This window comes from Xiphias gladius, chromosome 12 (assembly GCF_016859285.1).
Source record: "Xiphias gladius isolate SHS-SW01 ecotype Sanya breed wild chromosome 12, ASM1685928v1, whole genome shotgun sequence".
Taxonomy (NCBI): domain Eukaryota; kingdom Metazoa; phylum Chordata; class Actinopteri; order Istiophoriformes; family Xiphiidae; genus Xiphias; species Xiphias gladius.
The window spans coordinates 4,861,167-4,880,897 of NC_053411.1; the positions used below are offsets into that span (position 1 = coordinate 4,861,167).

Consider the following 19,731-nt stretch of genomic DNA (forward strand, 5'->3'; position numbering starts at 1 on the left):
CAGTCAGGGGGTTCATGGTGGATTGAATAAAGGAGAATCATAACTATACTGGTTGTGGTAACACTACACACATTAACTACACAAATAAGGAATGCATAATATGAATGAGTGTTGGGCTTAATTTAGAATGGGCAGAACTATAGACATTCTATCTTCACACACAGACCAAGTGTCTCATGTTATTATCAAGGGGTTGTAAATGTGTGTGTGCCCATAAATGCTCCACTTCTCGCAATCGAGCACTTGATTGTAGGTAAGACATGCACATATGTTACACCGACCATTCCTCAAACATATTCTCCAAAGTGAGTGTGTGTGTGTGTGTGTGTTTGTGGGGTGGGGGGGTTCAGGAACATCACTGATGTGGGGTGGAAAAGAAACATGCTCCCTGAATCATACCCTTCAGTGTTTTATGTCCATCGTTCCTTTCCATCAGACCTTAAGGTGCGTGCTAGGGCTGGCGTTTCACTGCAAGGTTTGTGCTTTGCATGTAGATAGTGTCCCTCATCATGTTTGAACGCTGGTCACCGTTCTTCTTGTCATCATCATTTTAGGTCTGATAGTTGCTAATTCTAAATTCTTTCATATGCTCAATTTTAACAGTTGTGTCAAGACATTCTACAAGGTTGTTTAGATGTATAAAACAATGAGCTGTGCAGGCCCTGTATAAGTCCCATTGCCTTCTGTCCATATTGAATCTGGTGTTCCACAACTGTGAGTAGTCCTGTACTGTGTGCTTTTTCTACCATGATCTCTGCCCTCTCATGTTGGCTTCTCACAGCTGTTTCCTCGAACAGTCCTTGCCCATATCTGGTCTTCTTGGCACCGCATTGTCGTTGTTTTGTAACCATACTCTAACCTTCCTTTGCCCACACAGTTTTATACTTCTTTACTTATTATTCAATCGCAATACGGTGCGATAGACTAGATGTGTCAAAAAGCATAAAAGAAATCCCTTGTCCAGTGTGTGTGTTTCTCTGCAGTCTGAATATCGGTGTTTCTACCATGATATAACTTTTGCTCGGTGCATAATACGTATAGTAACTTCACTGTAGTGCTGTTTACACAATGGCTGGTGATCCTCACTCATCAATGAGTGGGCAAAATTAGATATGAGAGCCAGTCAATTTGTGTAACATTATAATCGACACGGAATAAAACCAATGGATCGTGTTAGGATGCGACTCTCTGCGTTTTATTGGTCACACTTACGGACCAACCCTTATTTTCTGAACCAATTAATGAAAGCTACAGTTGATTGCCGAGGTCTTTGACCAATCATAAGCCTGGTTATGCTAATGGGCGGGTCTTTTTCATTGAGGGGTGGGGTGTTCGAGGTCATTCAGTCCCTCTCTGATTCACTCTATCAGCGTGTGTTGAGGGGACGGGTAGTTGGAGTAAGGAGTCGCCGGGCGGTAGTGCATCTCAAACGCTTTTTGGGAAAGAAACGCCGCTAAAAAATTGCACCATAGACTGAAGAAACGACCCCCGGTGACGACTTCTGTGAAATTATTCAACGCAACGACTGCGCCACACGCACAACCATCAAACGCAGCCAGGCTATCAAATGCTAGCCAGCTAGCATCTCTAAAAACTGACGGGATCAAGGTGTTGATAGCTAGCCTCCCAGCTAATTATCCATCAGCTAGCATCCTCCTGCTGTAGCATCATTAGCTTGTTTTTCTTCCTCGCGCACGTCGAGACTTCACTACTGCTCGTGGCGGTGCCTTTCAGCTTGCGAGCACCAAATCCCACATTCAGACAAAAACAGACAACGGAGCTTCCTAACTGGCTGCTGCTGGAGAGAGCGTCTGCGTTGCATTAGTTGACACCATCACACCCATCTCCCCAACCCCTTCACCTCTGCCCCTCTCCCTCCACCCGAAACACTGGAAATCCACAAGCGGCCGGATAGCGGCGAAGGGCCGGCGAAGCTGGGGGTGGTAACGTTACCGGACTCGCAGGGAGTCGTAACGGCTACAGACAAGCACAGCCGTGGGGATCTACCGACAAGTATGGACGGACTGGCCGTGGAAGTTCGCGGCTCGAATGGGGCCTTCTACAAGGTAACCTGGTTACAGTCGCAGTTTTTAGTTGTCGCAGTTAAAAGTTTTGTTTCATGAAAAACTGCGAGATTTCTTTCTTCTGAGCCCAGCCCTAGCTAACCATTACTCGGCTAATGTTAGCTTAGATCCAGTCCTGACGAACAGGGATGGTTTTGCGTTCCATTAGGGTTGGCCATTGTGGGGTGGGTAGCTAGCTCCAGCTAGCTGTTAAGCTAAGTACACTTGTCATCATCAAGTATGGCCTATATTTGGTCGTTTTTAGTTAATGTCAATATGATAACAAGTTATACCATTGGAAAAAGATTCCCATAGTTTTGAAATGGCATACAGTATTATTCATAACATATTACTTAGTCTCTAAATGTGGAATGCAAACATTTAAAACAGACGCGAGCAGCTCATCAGGCAGCTGTTGTGCAGTTCCTACGCACAACTGTGATGAGATGCTACATCAAAGCTCACATACTTCATATTTGTTTTGTAGCCCAACCCACGTCCTAGCTACATACATGTTTATTTCTCTGACAAGGAAGTGTAGCTTTCTGTTTCAATTCTGTCTCATTTTCAAAAGAAAGTCTACTTTCATATTCAGACACATGATTTGAAGTCTTTGTTGATGCTGTGTCACAGCTTGCTTGTTTTTTTTTAAACATAACATTAAGATGGCAACTTGGTGACTTCAAAAGAGAGCTCGAATATAGATTTTTTCATTCAGTCAGTCAGCCATACAGATTTGGGTTTTGATGAATATTGTGGGTTCTAGCATCATTTTGGATTTCAGATGATTTTAACAAAAATTCTGATGGAGGTAGTCCCAACCTGAGGCTAGACCATGATGATTGGAGATAAGCAAATGACCCAATTCATCCTCTCCCCGATTTCTAGTCTTAGGTATCAGAGGCATCTCGTGTTTTAATTTGTCTCAGTTTAACCACATTGTTTTCACCCATGTGTTCCTGCTCTCTATTCTGCCTTCGAGCATTCAGTTGGTCAGTCGACCACATGGTGGTTTAAGGATGAGACTATATTTACTCTCCTCGTGCTGCTTCACCTGTCGTTCTGTTTTACAGGGTGACAGTTCAGCTCTGGCATGAACAAACACTTTCCACTCCTCTCTTTTACGTCCATTATCTCACAGCTCTCATTTTGTGGATGAAATGGACACTTAACTGTGTTAGTGATATTCTAAATGTCATATTCCCTGAGATATGTTGTCCTTGATGGGTGAGAGTGGGGCAAAAGCTTTACTGCTTTTTTCTTGTTGTGATTGACACACAGGGTAAAAGGATTTTGCTTTTTAAGTGTACCTCATTCACCTTGGTGTCACATTGAGTCAGTTAGTTTCTTCCTTTTAACTGAATCAGGATAATATTTATGAACCTGTCAGGAAAGTGGCACTTTGTCCTCTTTAAGGTTTGCACTTTTTGCAGCAGCAAGTGCATCTCAAGCAAACTAATAAAAGACTAAATGAGGCTATCTAATTTATCATCTCTTTTTACATCTTTATTTTTATTTTGTTATAATTAGGCCAATCAGATGAATACACCTGAACACACTGGCTACTTACTGTATGTTGAAAATATTCAACTAACCCATCCAATCAATTTTCACGGGGAAGTTTGCTAACCTGGCTCCGCTGGTCCGAAAGGTTTTGGTGACCACGTGGACCTTTGTGTGGTTGCTGGCCTGATGCAGCAACGTCATTACAAAGCTGCCCGTGACCCCCCCCCCCTTTCCACAGTCATGTCATGCTAGAAAGAGGGCTTGCCTGCCCTTTGACCTGGTAGTACTTGGTGGTGGCAGTACTAACTGAACATGCACATGCAGCTGTCTCCTGATGTGACCACTGGAAATTGGAGGATGAGCACTTTTTCAATCAGACCCGTTGTCATTGCTGGCTTCTTTTCCAGAAGTTAGCCAGCTCTAGTGCCACTGCTACCTAGGCAATGTGAGCAGCAGACAATAAGTAGATACCATTAACAAAGACCTTGTCAGAACAGTAGGCAGCGGTAATTGATAATCAGAGTTGTAGTGAGAGTGGACTGCACAGAAGGTGTAAATATCTCTGTGTCTACGCACACATTTCCCCTGATCTAGGCTGAAACCCTAACCCACTCTTCTAGTGCAAAGACAGCGCATTCCCAGCAGGTGAATCCACACTCCCCCTCCCAAACCCCAAGCATGATTGCAGTTGAAGACACTGCCTGACCTCTCTGTCCCATATACGGTAGTGTTACACTGAGAGACATGCCACACCCACCACTTTCCTCTCATCTTGTCATTGCTGAGCACTGTGGGTGCTGGTCAGAGTTTATGGCATACCATTACAGATTTGGGGATGGTTATGATAGACGAGTAACATGTTTAAGTAATCTCTCTCGTAAGAATTGTCTCTGGGCTGTCACATAATCTGTCCAGATAAGTAAGGCTGAGTGAGTAGCCCGTTTCCCCATACATATACCCTCATGAACATGCCTCATATTATTGTCTTCCAACTTACAAAGAGAAGGCTCACGCATTTTAATTCCGTGTGTGTGTGTGTGTGTGTGTGTGTGTGTGTGTGTGTGTGTGTGTGTGTGTGTGTATCTATGTGAGTGTGTTTGTGCGTGTGTGTGTTTGTGTGAGAGAGAGAGATTTCCAGGCTGTCTGTGCTGTCAGGAGGAGTCAGTGTTCCTCGTCACTTTATCCAACACAGAATTCATAGCCATAAAACTGTGTCAGTGATGTGATGTCCTGGCTTCCAAAAAGCCCTAGATGCTCTTTTTCAGCAACAGTAACAGTATTGGTCTAGCAGGACTTAAAACTATAAACTACTAGGACTTGTCTATTTGTTTACATTTAAAATCAAACGCTCACAGCCCCACCCCTCATCACTGTCTCGGTCTTGTGCATTTATGGGAATAAAATTCTTTCTCTCTGCTTTTCTTTTAGGGTTACATCAAAGATGTCCATGAGGACTCACTCACAATTGTTTTTGAAAATAAGTAAGTTTGCTTTCTCTGTTAACATCTCCTGTATGTCTGCTTTATGATGAATAGTCCTTAGATGGCAAAAAGAGGCTTGAACTCTGGTAATTGAGTGTTACTATGACGGATCCATGCTGCTGCTTTAACCAGGCATTCAAAAATGTCCTCTTCAGCACCTGTGCTTGGCATTCAGCTGTCCAAACACGTCTCTTAACAGTTTTTTTACCTCCTGCTCTGACCCCCCTGCCCCTGCCATCCTGGTAGCATGCTTTCCTATACTCCTAGCCCCACCACCCGTTTCTCTGGTCCCTCTTTATCTGCTTGGCTCAGAGTGTAGATTAGGGTGCCCCTAAAAATAGTGACTCAAGGTATGCAGGGTTGGAGGAGTGGCAGTATAGTGGCCTGTGTCGTTTTTGAGATGGTTTCTTCCCCTTCCTTCTCCATTTACTTTCTCTGAGCACATGGAGGTGTTGGAGTAGTTGGTTGTATAATACCGTGAATGAATGAAACACCTTTTTTGGTCTAAATAAAATTGTTTTTCAATCTAAGATTCAAATTTAGTTTGGTAGGCTTTATTTAATGTCACTGAATGAACATAGGAATGATCGTATTTTCATTTTATGTATCTGGAGTAGTAGTATCAAGTATCACTTTTGAAAGTAATTTACTTAACTTGATTGCTCTCTGCTGAGCTATTTTCAAGTTCTTACTTAATATAAAAGGACATCATACAATAAACATAGTCACTTGCTGTCCAGACACAGTTCCTCGAATTCCTCATTAAACCTAATGAGCCCATTGTAATTTTTATTTTCGTTATGTCTGTTAATTTACTGTAAAGCAGTGAGTGGGTGACCCTCATGCCATTGCAATCCCAATATGACATGAAAAACAAAAGAGCTTGAATCTAGACTATTTGAACTTTTACTGAATTCAATTTTGATACCTGTGATTGTTGATAAGCTGACAAATGTTTGTGTTTTATCTCTCTCTTTATCTCGTTTCGCCATAGCTGGCAGCCAGAGAGACAGTTGCCCTTCAGTGACGTGCGGTTGCCTCCTCCAGCTGACTACCACAAGGATATTGGTGAAGGAGAAGAAGTGGAGGTGAGGTGTGCCGCTTTGGGTCTCTCTGACTCAGCCCATACACTGGAGTTTTCACTAACCTCATATCTCAAGGCATTGGTGTCTTTGCACTTTATCAAATGGATCATTATTGGATAGTACTGACTTTTACTGTCATTTCCACGACATCCATGTGGCTTAAAAAAATCTAAAATGAAACTATCTTCATTTATCCCTTTTAAAGTATTTGTCTAACTGTAAAACAGCCCAAACAGCTTTTGGTACATGATGGTTTAAAAATTGTTTTAAATTTTATATGCATATTTTTGCATTGCATTGCTTTTGGGCAGCTTATTAGAAAAAGACATTATATGCAGATTGGCTATGTAAAATGTTACTGACTGGTGTGAAAGATTAATATATTGCTTGCGTTTTGTACAGTCAGACTGAAATTGAATCTACACAAGCTGTACACTCAACTCTTTGTTTTGCACCATCTCATACTATCATTACAATATTCAACAAGTTTACCTCACATATTATACATTTTATCCATATCACACAGCACTGGATAGTTGTACACTATATATCCTGTTTTCTTTACTCATCACGAGACAGTGGATTTGTAGGATTACATTCATGTCACAGTATAGGTCTGCCGTTTGCTTGCTAAATATGCAGCTAACGCCATGTTCACTGTCGTTGCATCTGGGTTTCCCCTACAAACTGTTTGTAGCACAATAAATGAGTGTAACGGTTGTAGTTTTTTTGTCACTGACTCAGCTGTCATTCACCGTGTGTCTCCTTAAGGTATACTCCAGGGCCAATGAGCAGGAGCCATGTGGCTGGTGGCTGGCGCGAGTCAGAATGATGAAGGGAGAGGTAAGTAGTTACTAGGAACCAAGGAACACTATCTTTAAAAAATGAGATGAAAAGCGAATTAAAGATGGAAAAAAACTGAAACTTTATTCACAGATTAATTGCTGAAATTTACTAAAGCAGAAGAATTACCAGAAAAAAACAGCATATCCTCTCTACTCTGGAGACATATGATTTTCCTTTTTATGGTGATTTCAAATCCTCTTTCCACCTCTGCATGTCTCCATTAATTCAGACACCACAGTCACACAACAGAAAATTACAAAGAACAACATGATGCAGTTTTGTTGTCCCGTCATGCGTAAAACTCCATTTTAAGAAACTCCGTGTTTTTGTTTTTTAATCCTGTCTAATTTGCTTAGTCGTCACAGTGCCTTGGATGCTGCGGTGCGCTGAAGGAATTGTTAGTTCCTAAGTTTTAGTGAATGGGGCTTAAATTTCTTGGAGCTATTTAATTGAAAAGGATTAACATTATTGAGAAGATGATACCTTGTGTCAGTGATAAAATCCAGCCAGGTTAGCTTTGTCTCAGTATTTAATAATCAGTAATAGAGGCTAAGCAATTATCTTTCACTTTGCCTCTGTTGTATTGCCAGGAACTGTTTATTGAGCTCTGAGTACTGCAGTATACTGTATTTAGAGTGAATACAGGCATGTAGTAAGATAAGTACTGCTGGGTAATGAGCTCGACGAGTCAGTTTGTCCTGATGTGGTCTGACACTGTACTTTCAAATTATATTTCCCATATACCCTGTGCTGCTTCTTCACACTGACTTGTGCCAAAATGGATTTGCACCAGACTAGTAAGCACGGTGGGCTTATTTTGAGGTGTTTTTCAAATTTTCAGATAATTTTAACCAGTACTGGCTCTTACTCACCAGCATGAGCTGCAGGTTGAATAGTGGGTCAGTGGGATATGGAAAGGACAGCTTTGCAGTGCTACAGTGCCAAGGGAGTTGCTGCTGGTGTAGTGCTGTTATTCAGAGCAGCCCGATAAGAGCTTGCAGGAATGTCTAGCATTGACTGATGGCTTTAATACTGTCCTTTGAGCATGGAGTGTGCAGTGTTCATCTCACTGGCTCACTCTTTTATGCTTCCCCTTTTTCTTTGTCAACATTTTTTCATCTTTTCTCTGTATCTCAATCTGGCATGCCTTCTTTGTTTCATCCTATGTTTCCTCTGAAACAGAAGACTGGCATAGGTGTTTAACATTATTAAGTAATGAATAAAGCTATAGATTAAATGCATGTTGATGTGTAGTATAGATTCTTTCCACCTAAGAGATGACATCAAATTGTTTTTAAATTGACAGCTAATTCTACATCTTTGTATGGATTGAATACAGCAGTTCTGCACTGTATATATCTTGGCCGGATGGTGTTTTTTTTTTTTTTTCCCAATTCACATTGGTTATCTGAGCTGTCAGACTGACTTGTGTCTGATATTTCTGCCTATATTATTCAAAATTGGTATCTCTTGTGCTGTTTTCAGTTCTACGTGATTGAATACGCAGCATGCGACGCCACATACAATGAGATTGTCACATCAGAACGCATCAGGCCCCTCAACCCCAACAGCCCTTCCTCTCGGAACTCCTTCCATAAAGTCCCCATCCCTGTCCCAGAAGACTTGAGGGACATGTGAGTGTCTTTACATTGTCAGGTTACATACTGTAGATAGTTCTTCAATTGATATATAATAAAATTGGCATAGAAATTTTGAATTTCGGTGTTCTTGGGTATATGAATGTATGATTTTACATGTCTAAACACATTTCTTTGAATGTTAAGTTCTCACATCACAAGTTGTTTCAGTGAGCAGTGTTGTTATAATGGCCCACTGCTGCCAAATGAATAACGAGGCTGACTCTCCTGTGGATTGTTTTCTTATCGACAGCTGTGCAAATGACAACATTCACAAAGACTTCAGGAAAGCTATCGGAGCCAACTGCATCTTCTACAGTGCCCAAACACACGAACTCATCGTGCTGGTTAGTACTTCGAATACACACTTGTGCTTGGTATCACTTCACGAGCAAGTTAATGTCCTTATTAGATAGCCACAGATGAGGAAATAATATAAATGAGCTATAGTAACTCAAACAGTAACGTAAAAATCAGAAAGGTTCAAATGAACTGTATGTTAGGGATATTCTGAGTATTCCTAAAATATCGTTAGGTCTGTACATTTTAATCTAAATCATGACACATACATTCACCAAACACTTTATTAGGGACACAATATTAATATTGGGTAGGGTCACCTTTTGCTCTCAAAACAACCACAGTTCTTGGTCCATGGATTCCACAAGGTGTTGGAAATTTTCCTTTGAGATTCTTGTCCATGTTGACATGATTGCATCACATCATTACTGCAGATTTGTCAGATGCACATTCATGCTGCCGATCTCCTCCATACCAAAGGTGTTCCTTTAGACTCAGATCCGGTGACTGGGGAGGCCACTGAAGTTTACTGAACTCATTGTCATGTTCATGAAACCAGTTTGTGGCAACTTTTTTTGCCTTGTGACATGATGCTTTTTAATGCTGAAAGTAGCCATTACAGGATGGTGAACTGTGGCCCTAAAGGGATGCACATGGTCAGCAAAAAATACTCAGATAGGCTGTGGCATTCAATGATAATTGATTGGTATTAAGGAGCTTAAAGTGCCAAGAAAACAATCCCCACACTTTTACACCACCTCCAGCCTGGACTGTTGACACAAGGCAGGTTGAGTCCATGGATTCATCTACGTGCCTCAGCAGAAACCCAGATGCTTCAGACCAGGCTATGTTTTTCCAGTCTTCACCTGTCCAGTTTTGGTGAGCCTGTGCCCACTGCAGCCTCAGATTTCTGTTCTTGGCTGACAGTAGTGGAACCCGACGTGGTCCTCTGCTGTTGTGGCCCATCCACCTCAAGGTTCAACGTGTTGTACATTCTGAGATTCTTTTCTGCTCACCACAGTTGTAAAGAGTGGTTATCTGTAGCCTTTCTGTCAGCTGCAACCAGTCTGGCCATTTTCCTCTGACCTCTCTCATCAACAAGGTGTTTCCGTCTGCAGAACTGCCGCTTGCTGGATGTTTTTTGGCACCATTCTGAGTAAACTCTAGAGACTGTTGTGAGTGAAAATACCAGGAAATCAGCCATTTCAGAAATACTCAAACCGGCCCATCTGGCACCAACAATCATGCCATGGTCAGAGTCAATGAGATCACAATTTTCCCTGACACATATCTGCATGATTTTATGCATTTCAGCCACATAATTGGCTGATTGCATGAGTAGACAGGTGTACAAGTGTTCCTAATAAAGTGCTTGATGAGTATATCTTACTTCCCCTTCCTGTCTCTCTTCAGTGCTTTTAGATAAAACATACAATGTCAAAATTCTGAATCAACATTTGAACAACTTTGTCTCTGGTACTCCTCTGATTGACAAACACTAACTATTGACAATATGAATGCAATAATTATGTTCTGAAGTAACTTGTAAGTTGTAACGTAACCCCTTCTTTATAATCTTCACAGTCTACAAATGAAACCACAGTAAAGCGTGCAACTCTTCTGAGTGACATGCATTTTCGCAGCATCCGTACCAAGCTTATGCTAATGTCCCGCAACGAAGAAGCCACCAAACATTTGGAGGTAAACATACTCTTTTGATACACATGAACATACCCTGTCAAATACAATTAATTTACCAACATTTGTCAGTGTTAGTTTAGACACTAGCCATCCATTTTGGCTCACTTAATACATTTGCACTTGAGCAAAGTTTGTTTTTCCCCTCCCAGACAAGTAAGCAGTTAGCGTCAGCATACCAGGAGGAGGTTAGGGTCAGGGAGGACCTGATGGGCCTCGCCATCGGCTCCCACGGTGCCAACATCCAGCAGGCAAGGAAGGTCCCTGGTGTAACAGCTATCGAGCTGGAGGAGGAAAGCTGTACATTTAGGATCTACGGAGAGGTACACTGCTCGATGAGCTTATGTAATTTTGGATGTCCTGAGCATGTCTGTTCTTGTCCCAATGTATGGAGAGATATACCATAGTGTAATATGGTCATTAATTTGTGTTGTGTTACAGACCCCAGAAGCAGTGAAGCAGGCTAGAGAGTATCTTGAGTTCAAAGAAGACTACTTTCAGGTACCCAGGAACCTTGTAGGTGAGTGAGCAACATAAATTTTCTGAGGGAGCTCATTTTGTTGGTGACAACATCCCACTTCATCACAATAACATAGTCCGTATTACCACACACATACACTCCTATCATTGACATTATGCCATTCTTTTACTATTCCTTTTTTTTCTTTCTCCCACAGGAAAAGTCATCGGCAAGAACGGCAAAGTCATCCAGGAGATTGTGGACAAGTCGGGCGTGGTCCGTGTCAGGATTGAGGGAGACAACGACAAAAAACTTCCCCGGGAGGAGGTAGGCAGGCAGGGGGCTGGCAGGGACGACACTGCCAGCAGCAAAGAGGTGAATGGACCGTTCGGCTGGTCTCCCAGTCCCCTACAATTGCCCCCCCCCCCCCCGCTCTCCAAAAAGCAAAGTTACTTAACTGCAGCAGGGCATAGAAGTCCCATGTGCTGTGTGCTTCGACACTGTTCCATTCTGCTGCTTTGTCTCTCTTGTTTTGTCACTAGCACTTACGTTTTCATTACTTTCAATACACACAACCCACTGCACAGCATATGTCAGTTATGTTGGGCGTGTGTGGGCAATTAGCTATGCATTGTCTCTGATGGGTTGATACAATATGTTTCTGTTATGTGTGCTTCATGTGATTTTTAAAGCATACTAATCATTCCAAAAATGATCTGTAATTCACTAATGAAAATGTTCTTTTTGAGTAAGGTCTGAACTGTTTCCAAGTCAGTGATATCTCTCAGACAATGGGGCTCAGTATTTAAAGTGATGATTATCTGTTTCCCTAAAAAAACACAAGAGTCAACTCTTCATCTCCCCCTCTCTGTGTTTTATCAGGGTATGGTTCCCTTTGTGTTTGTGGGAACTAAAGAGAACATCAGCAATGCTCAGGCTCTGTTGGAATACCATGTGTCCTATCTCCAGGTAAGTCGCTTCTCCATGTTCGCCAGTAGATGGTGGCACTGGCCTTTTATCTGTTACTGTCACTCAGAAAAGTTCAGATAAAATAGAACTGCATGCTGACAGCATTTCTGTCGTCTGTACATTGCAGCCATCTTTTACTTTGAATCTCTATATATATTCTGCTCCGAATATCCGGACATTTGGTAGAGGAAATATGTTTCTTAGAAGCACAGTTCCTTCATGTTACATTTGGGGAAAGGACAGGGTGCTGTTGGGAAGTATGGGCGTATGTGCAGGGTCATTTCGTATTGGTCACCTGTTTCCCTCCTGCCCCAGTGCCACATGAGGAAAGCTGCTGAGAGCACCTCATTTTGCCCTTACCTCATGTTCTTTTATAAATAGCCCCTCTCTCTGGGATGGGGTGAAGGGTACGCTGGAGTTTAGATTACCAGCTATCTGGACCCTGAGCTTCCAAAAATAACATCAGACCCCCTGCCCTGCCTCATTTCCTTCACACCTCCCTTGAGTTTCAGCTGTCGTTGGTGGAGGCAGCTGTCAAACTGTGAAGTGAGACCCCCTCCTCCAAATCACCCACGACTGAAACACCATAAAAACTGCTGTCAGTGCACTGCTGCCATTACACACAAATGCCCCCCCCCCCCCAAAAAAATCTATGAGATGACTCATGTGGCTCCGCTGAAAAATGAGAAATTGTGGCACTCCTAAAAGACAAAAGTAGCCTTAAAAAAGGATTTCTTTTAAGTGACATCAAACATGATAAACTATGTAACATGATAACTTTTGCTTTATCCTGGCTGTGTTTTTTATTTTTATTTTTATTTTTTTTAAGAGTGCTCTGGGTGTGGGTATTGGTTGTCAAAATGGGTGATGTGGTGGTACAGATGATTACTGGCAAAGTGATATTGCCCCAGTTGGAGATTTAACAGACACTGAGTCTGTTTGAAGCTTAATGGACTCTCATTGTAATTATTTTCCCATTTTTAGGGTACGAGACAAATCTTAACCAAATGAGCCAATCTGTCTAATCGATTTGGAATCTTTGAATCTAAGTGACTGAGAACATTTGAGCCAGTAAACAGACTCTTTTAACTATCCTTAAACCAAGCAATATGGTACTCATTTTGTCTCTGTCCAAAAATATTAAAAAGTGAGGGGACAGTTTCCATCAACACAGTGTAATTTTATATCTACCTTGTCATTAAAGGCACATCCAGAAATTGTAAGAAAACTCTTTTTCCTCATTTTAAACATGGCTGAGGTTTGGAAGAAGTGGGAATCTAAAAGAAGTGCATGTTCTGCCAAAATGGTCATGTTTGGGGTTTTGTGAGGGCTCAGTCCATCGGGTTGGGGGACTGAACTTTATGCATTACTGCCACTTAGTGGTAGAATGATGGGCTCAAAAAGAAGCTCAAAACCAGCCCAGGGCTACAGCAGATGTTAGTTGTAAGACCGTCGCTCAGCTCCAGCTTAATACAACAGAATTTGTGTGTGCCATTTCATAGGCTGAACAAACATGTAAAAGTGAAACAATCACAGTCTACCAGATTAAATGTCAGAAACAAAATCTGTGAGTTAAAAAAAACATTCTAATACTGCAATACATTTGCAGATGTAAAAATAATGTTTTGAAGCATGTTTTTAATCATCACAGAACCTAACATGTTAAGTCAGGGCAATCCTTTTTTTGGTCCCTACACTTGGATGATACTGTCGTAAATTGTAGCATGCATGCTTTGTTTGTAGTTAAACCTGATAATGTCTGTTGTTCAAATGATCTGTACAAGGTGGTAGCACTTAAAACACTTGTGGAGGGGGCCTGGGTCACTTTATCCTGCTAGACGCTCAGGGATCTTATGTTTCAGCAAAAGCTGGAGAAGCTAAAAAAAACATTTTGCACGGTAATAGCAGCAATTACAAGGTATGGGTGCCATTCATTACTCACTTTGATGGCAGTTTATGCGGGTACTTTTTTTTTTTTTTTTAATGCGTTTTACTTATGGCTTTTTAAAATTGTTTATCTGCACTACTATTTCCCAAGCGTTTCGGTTAAACAACAGGTGGACATCAAGGTGTAGGACAGGATGCAGGGAGGGAAGGGAAGGGGATTTTGTTGAAACATTTCATAAACCATGTGTGGAATAACTGTTTTCCCATCCCTGCCTTGTGTAGGAAGTGGAGCAGCTGCGCCTAGAGCGTCTCCAGATTGACGAGCAGCTCCGTCAGATCGGCGTGGGGTACCGCGCACCTCCCAGTCGAACTGGGGGCCCAGGTGTTGAACGGGAGAAAGGCTACCTGACCGATGAGAGCAGCAACTCGCTCCACACCTCCCGCACGTATGGGGGCCGCGGCAGAGGACGCAGGGCTTCCAACAGCCAATACTCTGGATATGGTGAGAATGAATGAATGAATGAACTGAAACATTACTTTGATTTGATTCATAATCAGTCATGGTTGTGGTTTTTGAGAGTAATGTGGAAAATAAAAGATAATTCTGTCATTTAAAAAGTCATACATGTACGTATGTTTGTAATTGCTTTTTACATTACTCATCTCTGCTTGATGCAGGCACAAACTCCGAACTGTCAAATGCTTCTGAGTCGGAGGATGTCAATGAGCGAGATCAGCGGCCCCGTGGCATTGGCGGTGAGGAGAGAGGCTCCCGACGGGGTGGCAGGGGCAGAGCCTCCAACTCAGGACGAGGCCGTGGAGGGCCAGGGTCCAAGCCTTCCAACTCGATCAGCTCAGGTAATTAAAGCCCAACTTCAGGTTGCAAACCGCCACTCTTAAGATTACTGGTCATATGTTTTGTGTCAAAATTTCACCCTCTAAGTGAGTTTTGAGAGATTTTCCAAGTAGTCATTACAGCAGTGTAACGGTGTGTCGAGGTATTCAGAATATGGGTTTAGAATCTTTTCAGTTTCTTAAACCAGCCTTTTAACTTCACACTTATTTATTCTTACTAATCTTACCATAAATTAATACATTCAACAATGCTGTGATCCAGTAGTTTGAGAAATTTGCCCCTAGCTGATTGTGTTTCTTATGATTTACAAACCGGCAATAATTGAAGTTCAAACTATGGTCAACTGAAGAAGAGGATTTCCTTTGTCACGTGGTCTTACAATAATTTTAAGATGAGAAACAGAAGCTCGGGTATGGTGCTGCTTAGCAGGTGTCCAAGTCTTTTCAAGAGGCAGCTGGCAGCGGACTTTTGTATTTAAGGCTAAAAGGTGTGCTCCTCTTGCATGAAGTGAGGAGAGGTCACCTGAGAGTCAGAGGGAAATTTTTCGGAGTATGTGCTCTGGTGAAATGTAAAAATGTAGTACTGAAAAACATGCCTGTGTAAGTCAGCCTTCAAGCCACCACACTGTAGAATTGTCTTTATAATCAGCTATAGAAGGATACTGACAGTATGAGTTTTTAATGAGACAGTCTTTGTGTTAAGAGTATATGAACAAAATGTGAGAAGATTAGGGAAGTGTAGTTGCAACACTAATTTTTTGTGGCATTCTCAGTGCTGAGGGACCCAGACAGTAACCCATACTCCCTGCTGGAGGGTGAAGGAGAGCTAGCTGACACAGACATCAGTGAAGGCACGGGAGGCGACCGCCGCAGGCGCTCCCGCCGCCGTCGCAACGACCAGGAACCCAGCGTAATGGACGCTGCTACAGAGTCGGACAGTCAGGCCGGCCCCAGTGAGAATGGACTGGGTGGGAATTTAAGCGTTGTTTTCTCATCTGTTGCATAATGATTTGTGAAGACATAAAGTGTTGCATTGTTTCTTAGTAGGAATGCACACTGTAAATCTCTGAAATGAAAACCAAATGCTTGTTGATGAAAGTAGAAATTCTGAACTGCGACATCAAAGAAAGTAAGCCATATTTTTCTCACTTGGCTTTTAGATGAAGAGGCCCGACCTCAGCGCCGCAACCGAAGCCGCCGCCGCCGTAACCGTGGCAACCGCCCAGAGGGAGGTTCAGCCAGCCGTGACAGACAGCCAGGTGAGAGTGGTGAGTCATTGTGTTTCACTTCTTCAGTTTCACCTTCGGAATGAACAGTATATTCTGTATCAGTATAAGCTGTGATCATTTCAATTTAAACTGATACCTACTAGGCAGCTTGATTGTCTTTGGTATTTATTGTTTATTTAAATTGCTACAGTGGTGCAGGTAGTCTTCCTCAAAGCGATACTAGGGCATTTTGTATTCGTATCTACAGTGTATGTACCATGTAGCCCCCAGCAATTGTTCTAGCTAACAGATTTCAATGTCTCCAGTGACTGTTGCTGACTACATATCCCGTGCTGAGTCCCAGAGCAGACAGAACCTACCCCAGAAAGAAAACCACGCTGGCCCCGAGCCCAAGGTACAGACAGAAGCACACGTTGATCTCGGCCTTAGTTTTGTTGACATGAATGAGATTAAAGGACCGATCTCACCTTTTTTCCACCTTTCATACCCACAGGAGAACGGGACCAGCGTCAAGAAGGATGAGCGAACACCCTCTAAGCGTTCCCCCAGCAAAGGCATGACCTCAGCCAGTGAGAATCTGACCTTGGTCAACGGGGTCTCGTAAAGAGACGGCCCTACCCTGGCGAACCCAAGTCTAGAGCAAGACTCCATGGCAAACTCTGTCCCTGCTTGCATTAACTTAAAACTTAAACAGATGAGTGAAAAGTACCTGACAAAATACCTGAATTCATACTATGAGAGTGAAAAAGTACAAAAAAACGACAAACGCATCTACTTTAAAAACACACGTTAACGGTGTATGCTATCCTATCTATCAGTACGTAGTGCTTATTTAAAAAAACAACTAGCTTGCCAAAAAAGAGCTGGTGGATATGACTTGATTTTTAAAAATACTGAAACACGAGAAACAGGACGAGACTTTTTTTGTTTTTGAAACAGTTGTCTTTTTTTGTGTCCTTTGTTTTTTTTTTTTTTTTTTTTTTTTTTGTTATGTTAATTTTGTTCATTGTTTATCACTGGTTTGGACTTGGCGGTCGCTCTCTCAACCAAAACAGACGCGTCTCTTAACAGTGTTAAAGTACAGACAGGAGAGATGTAAGCTGTAGGGAGTGGCGTACGAGCAGACAGTCCAATAGCTTATGTGACGCGATGTTCGCACACTGAACCTGGGAGTGGAGAAAGACGGATTGGAATATTGATAGACATTGTGCCTTGAATTTGAAAAAAAAAAAAAAAATAATAAAAAAAAAAACTTGAGTTTTTCCATTCAGTTTGTTTTTGTTTCCTGAGAGGAAGAAAAGAGGGAGAGGTGTTCTTCCAGGGTTTTTTTTTTTTTTTTTTTTTTTCCTTTCATTTTTGGTTCCAAGGAGAGAACAAACCTGTGAGGGAGACATGAGTAAAACGAGGGAAAAAGAGGAAGAGGAAGTGGCTGGCCAACGTGAGGAAAAGGAAGTCTGGTGCCAAACACGAAATTCAAGGCGCTTGTCCTCATTCCGCGTAGAATGGACAGCGTTAGGGTCAGTGCGTGCGTGTATGTGCGTGCGCGCGTATATGTGTGTTTGTGTGTGCAAAGTTGAGATTTGGCAACCACAAAACTAAACTGGGAGGGGTGAGGTAACGTAGCCCTGGGCGGGTCGCATGGTGAGGCATCTCTATTTATCAGCAGGCCTGAGGGGGTTGTCAGGTGATGTGTCACTTCCTCCTCGCACCTGTTTTTAGGTCTTTCGAGGGTCCGGGGTGGCACCCGTACAGCCTAGTAAACAAGACAGGCTGAGACCAGACAGACGGCAGACTTGAACCATAGATTTAGACTTAAAGAGAACTATACCGTGCCTCTTTCTCTGTATCGGAGGGGGCGGCGGTGCTAGCTTCCAGCCACACTAGTGTCTTGATAAACCCCTGCAGCGCGCAGCTCCGGATGCACACGAGGGCGACCACCTTTCTGGGACGGGTGCTGCTAGTGGGGGAGGGCCTGGAGACTGCAGACTGTGGGATTGGGACAGCTTCAAATGACATGAGAGCCACATGACACACAGGCCCACACTTACAGGTACACACACACACACACACACACACACACGAGGCAAACACACCAGGCGCGTGCAAGTCGGAGTGGTCGCCCGCGTGGCACAAAGTAGAGGACTGCAAAGGAAAACTTTCAACAAGCGAGGTGTCTGTCTTGTACCTGGCAGTTTGGGTTGGCAAATGGAGTAAGAGAGGGACTTGAAACCTCAGTGGCTCTCTGCTCATGTTGTTACTGTTGTCTTGGTTACCGCTCTCAAGTTTTTTTTGTTGCTATTTCCACATCTTAGAAAATATGAAATAAAAAATTGAAGTGAAATCAACTTCTTCTCTGGAGATGAACTTTGATTTCTCTGTCTTGTGAGTTTGCAGTCTATTTTTCTAACTTGCATGGCATTTAGTTAACGAGTAGTAGGTGGTGTCTGTCCTGTGCATGAGGAAAGGGTGTTATTAATCTGACTTACAAAGCCATTGTCTCATTCACTAGAATTGCTGCTAATGTACACATTGAATGTCCAACTAACGTAGAAACTCTACCTTGAAGAGAGAGAGAGAAACTTAAAAAAAAAACACCCCACCCCACCCCCATCTGCCCAGAACATCCCCCGTTTCTGTCGGTGGATGTGAGTCAGGAAGGGACCCGTTCCTTTGCTCACAAGTTTCAGAGTCTCATGAAGTATTAAATGACAAGGGCAAAATTGTGCATGACAAGCAAGCGTCCACATGACCAAAGGTTTTGAGAGACAGATGAACGGGAGTGTGGTTGAATCGAGATGACCCTGATGCTGCTGTTATGCATTTCTGCTCACCTGTATGTTGTGTTTTTAGAGGATGAACGAGCACTTGAGTATTTGTACCTTGGTTCAGTTGCATGTGTGTGAGTGGAGGACGTAGCCCTACTGGTATGTTTGTGTTTTACCTTTATACCTCATTGTGTGAGTACTGTATTCCCTTACGTATCTGTGTCCCTCGCGTCCTGTTGAAAGACTGCTGGCTGCTGTGCGTGTGCGGGTGCGTGTGTGTGTGTGTGCGTGCGCGCGTGTGTGTGCGTGCGGGTGGGTGCGCGTGTCTGTGTGCGTCTGTGGATGCTGGTTGTACAGTCGACTCCTCACTGTCAGATTTTGTCTCTGGTTTTCTCACTCATGTTCTGATGGCAATAAAGGACTTTTCATTGTTTGGTATACATTTTTTCAAAACAATTTGTTCTTTTTAATACACGCCCAAACTCTTGACACAGCCGCCAGAATCCAAAATGTCAAGTGAAGGCCGTAATATAATTACTGGAGTAATTTAATTTATGCGAAATGACCTCTTGCAGAAAAGAAATGGAAAATAACTCATTACAGTGATAAATTTGTCTCAGGCTATTTTAATCAATCCTAATTTTGCATAGAAGCATCGGTGACGTCAAGCTTATTACTGTCATTTTAGCATTGAGTAGAGCTGGGCCTTATCCACATTACCCTTGTGTGACAGTTGTAGATGGGAACGGGCCGTTGCTAAACGATGCCTTTTCGTCCTCTGTGGTGCTGAACAGAGACACGTTTCCTCGAATGCCGACGCTGAGCTGCTCTAATGGACCCATTCAGAGTCGCTGTTCAGCCAGGGGACACTGCCCTCTTGACACACAGCAGAGGGATTCAGCGACTGTTGAGCCCCTGGAAGGTGGAGCATCGTTTCCTCTTAAGTGAAG

General features: G+C 42.8%; 1 protein-coding gene across 4 annotated transcripts; it reads left to right on the forward strand.

Annotated features, from left to right (window-relative positions):
• The first annotated feature begins 1,357 nt into the window (after positions 1-1,357).
• fxr2 (fragile X mental retardation, autosomal homolog 2) lies at positions 1,358-19,212 on the forward strand. Of its 4 annotated transcripts, none has more exons than XM_040140936.1 (17): positions 1,358-2,066; positions 4,998-5,050; positions 6,045-6,138; positions 6,907-6,978; positions 8,467-8,615; positions 8,872-8,965; positions 10,503-10,619; positions 10,769-10,939; positions 11,058-11,136; positions 11,294-11,451; positions 11,959-12,045; positions 14,215-14,434; positions 14,611-14,790; positions 15,561-15,755; positions 15,948-16,055; positions 16,322-16,410; positions 16,510-19,212. In XM_040140936.1, exons 1-17 carry the CDS (start codon positions 2,016-2,018, stop codon positions 16,618-16,620), a joined length of 2,028 nt encoding a protein of 675 aa, XP_039996870.1. In that variant the 5' UTR covers positions 1,358-2,015; the 3' UTR covers positions 16,621-19,212. The 4 variants fall into 4 exon arrangements, with proteins under 4 accessions (XP_039996870.1, XP_039996871.1, XP_039996872.1 ...); XM_040140937.1 differs by having other exon boundaries at positions 15,948-16,046; XM_040140938.1 differs by having other exon boundaries at positions 11,294-11,403.
• The last annotated feature ends 519 nt before the right edge of the window (positions 19,213-19,731 follow it).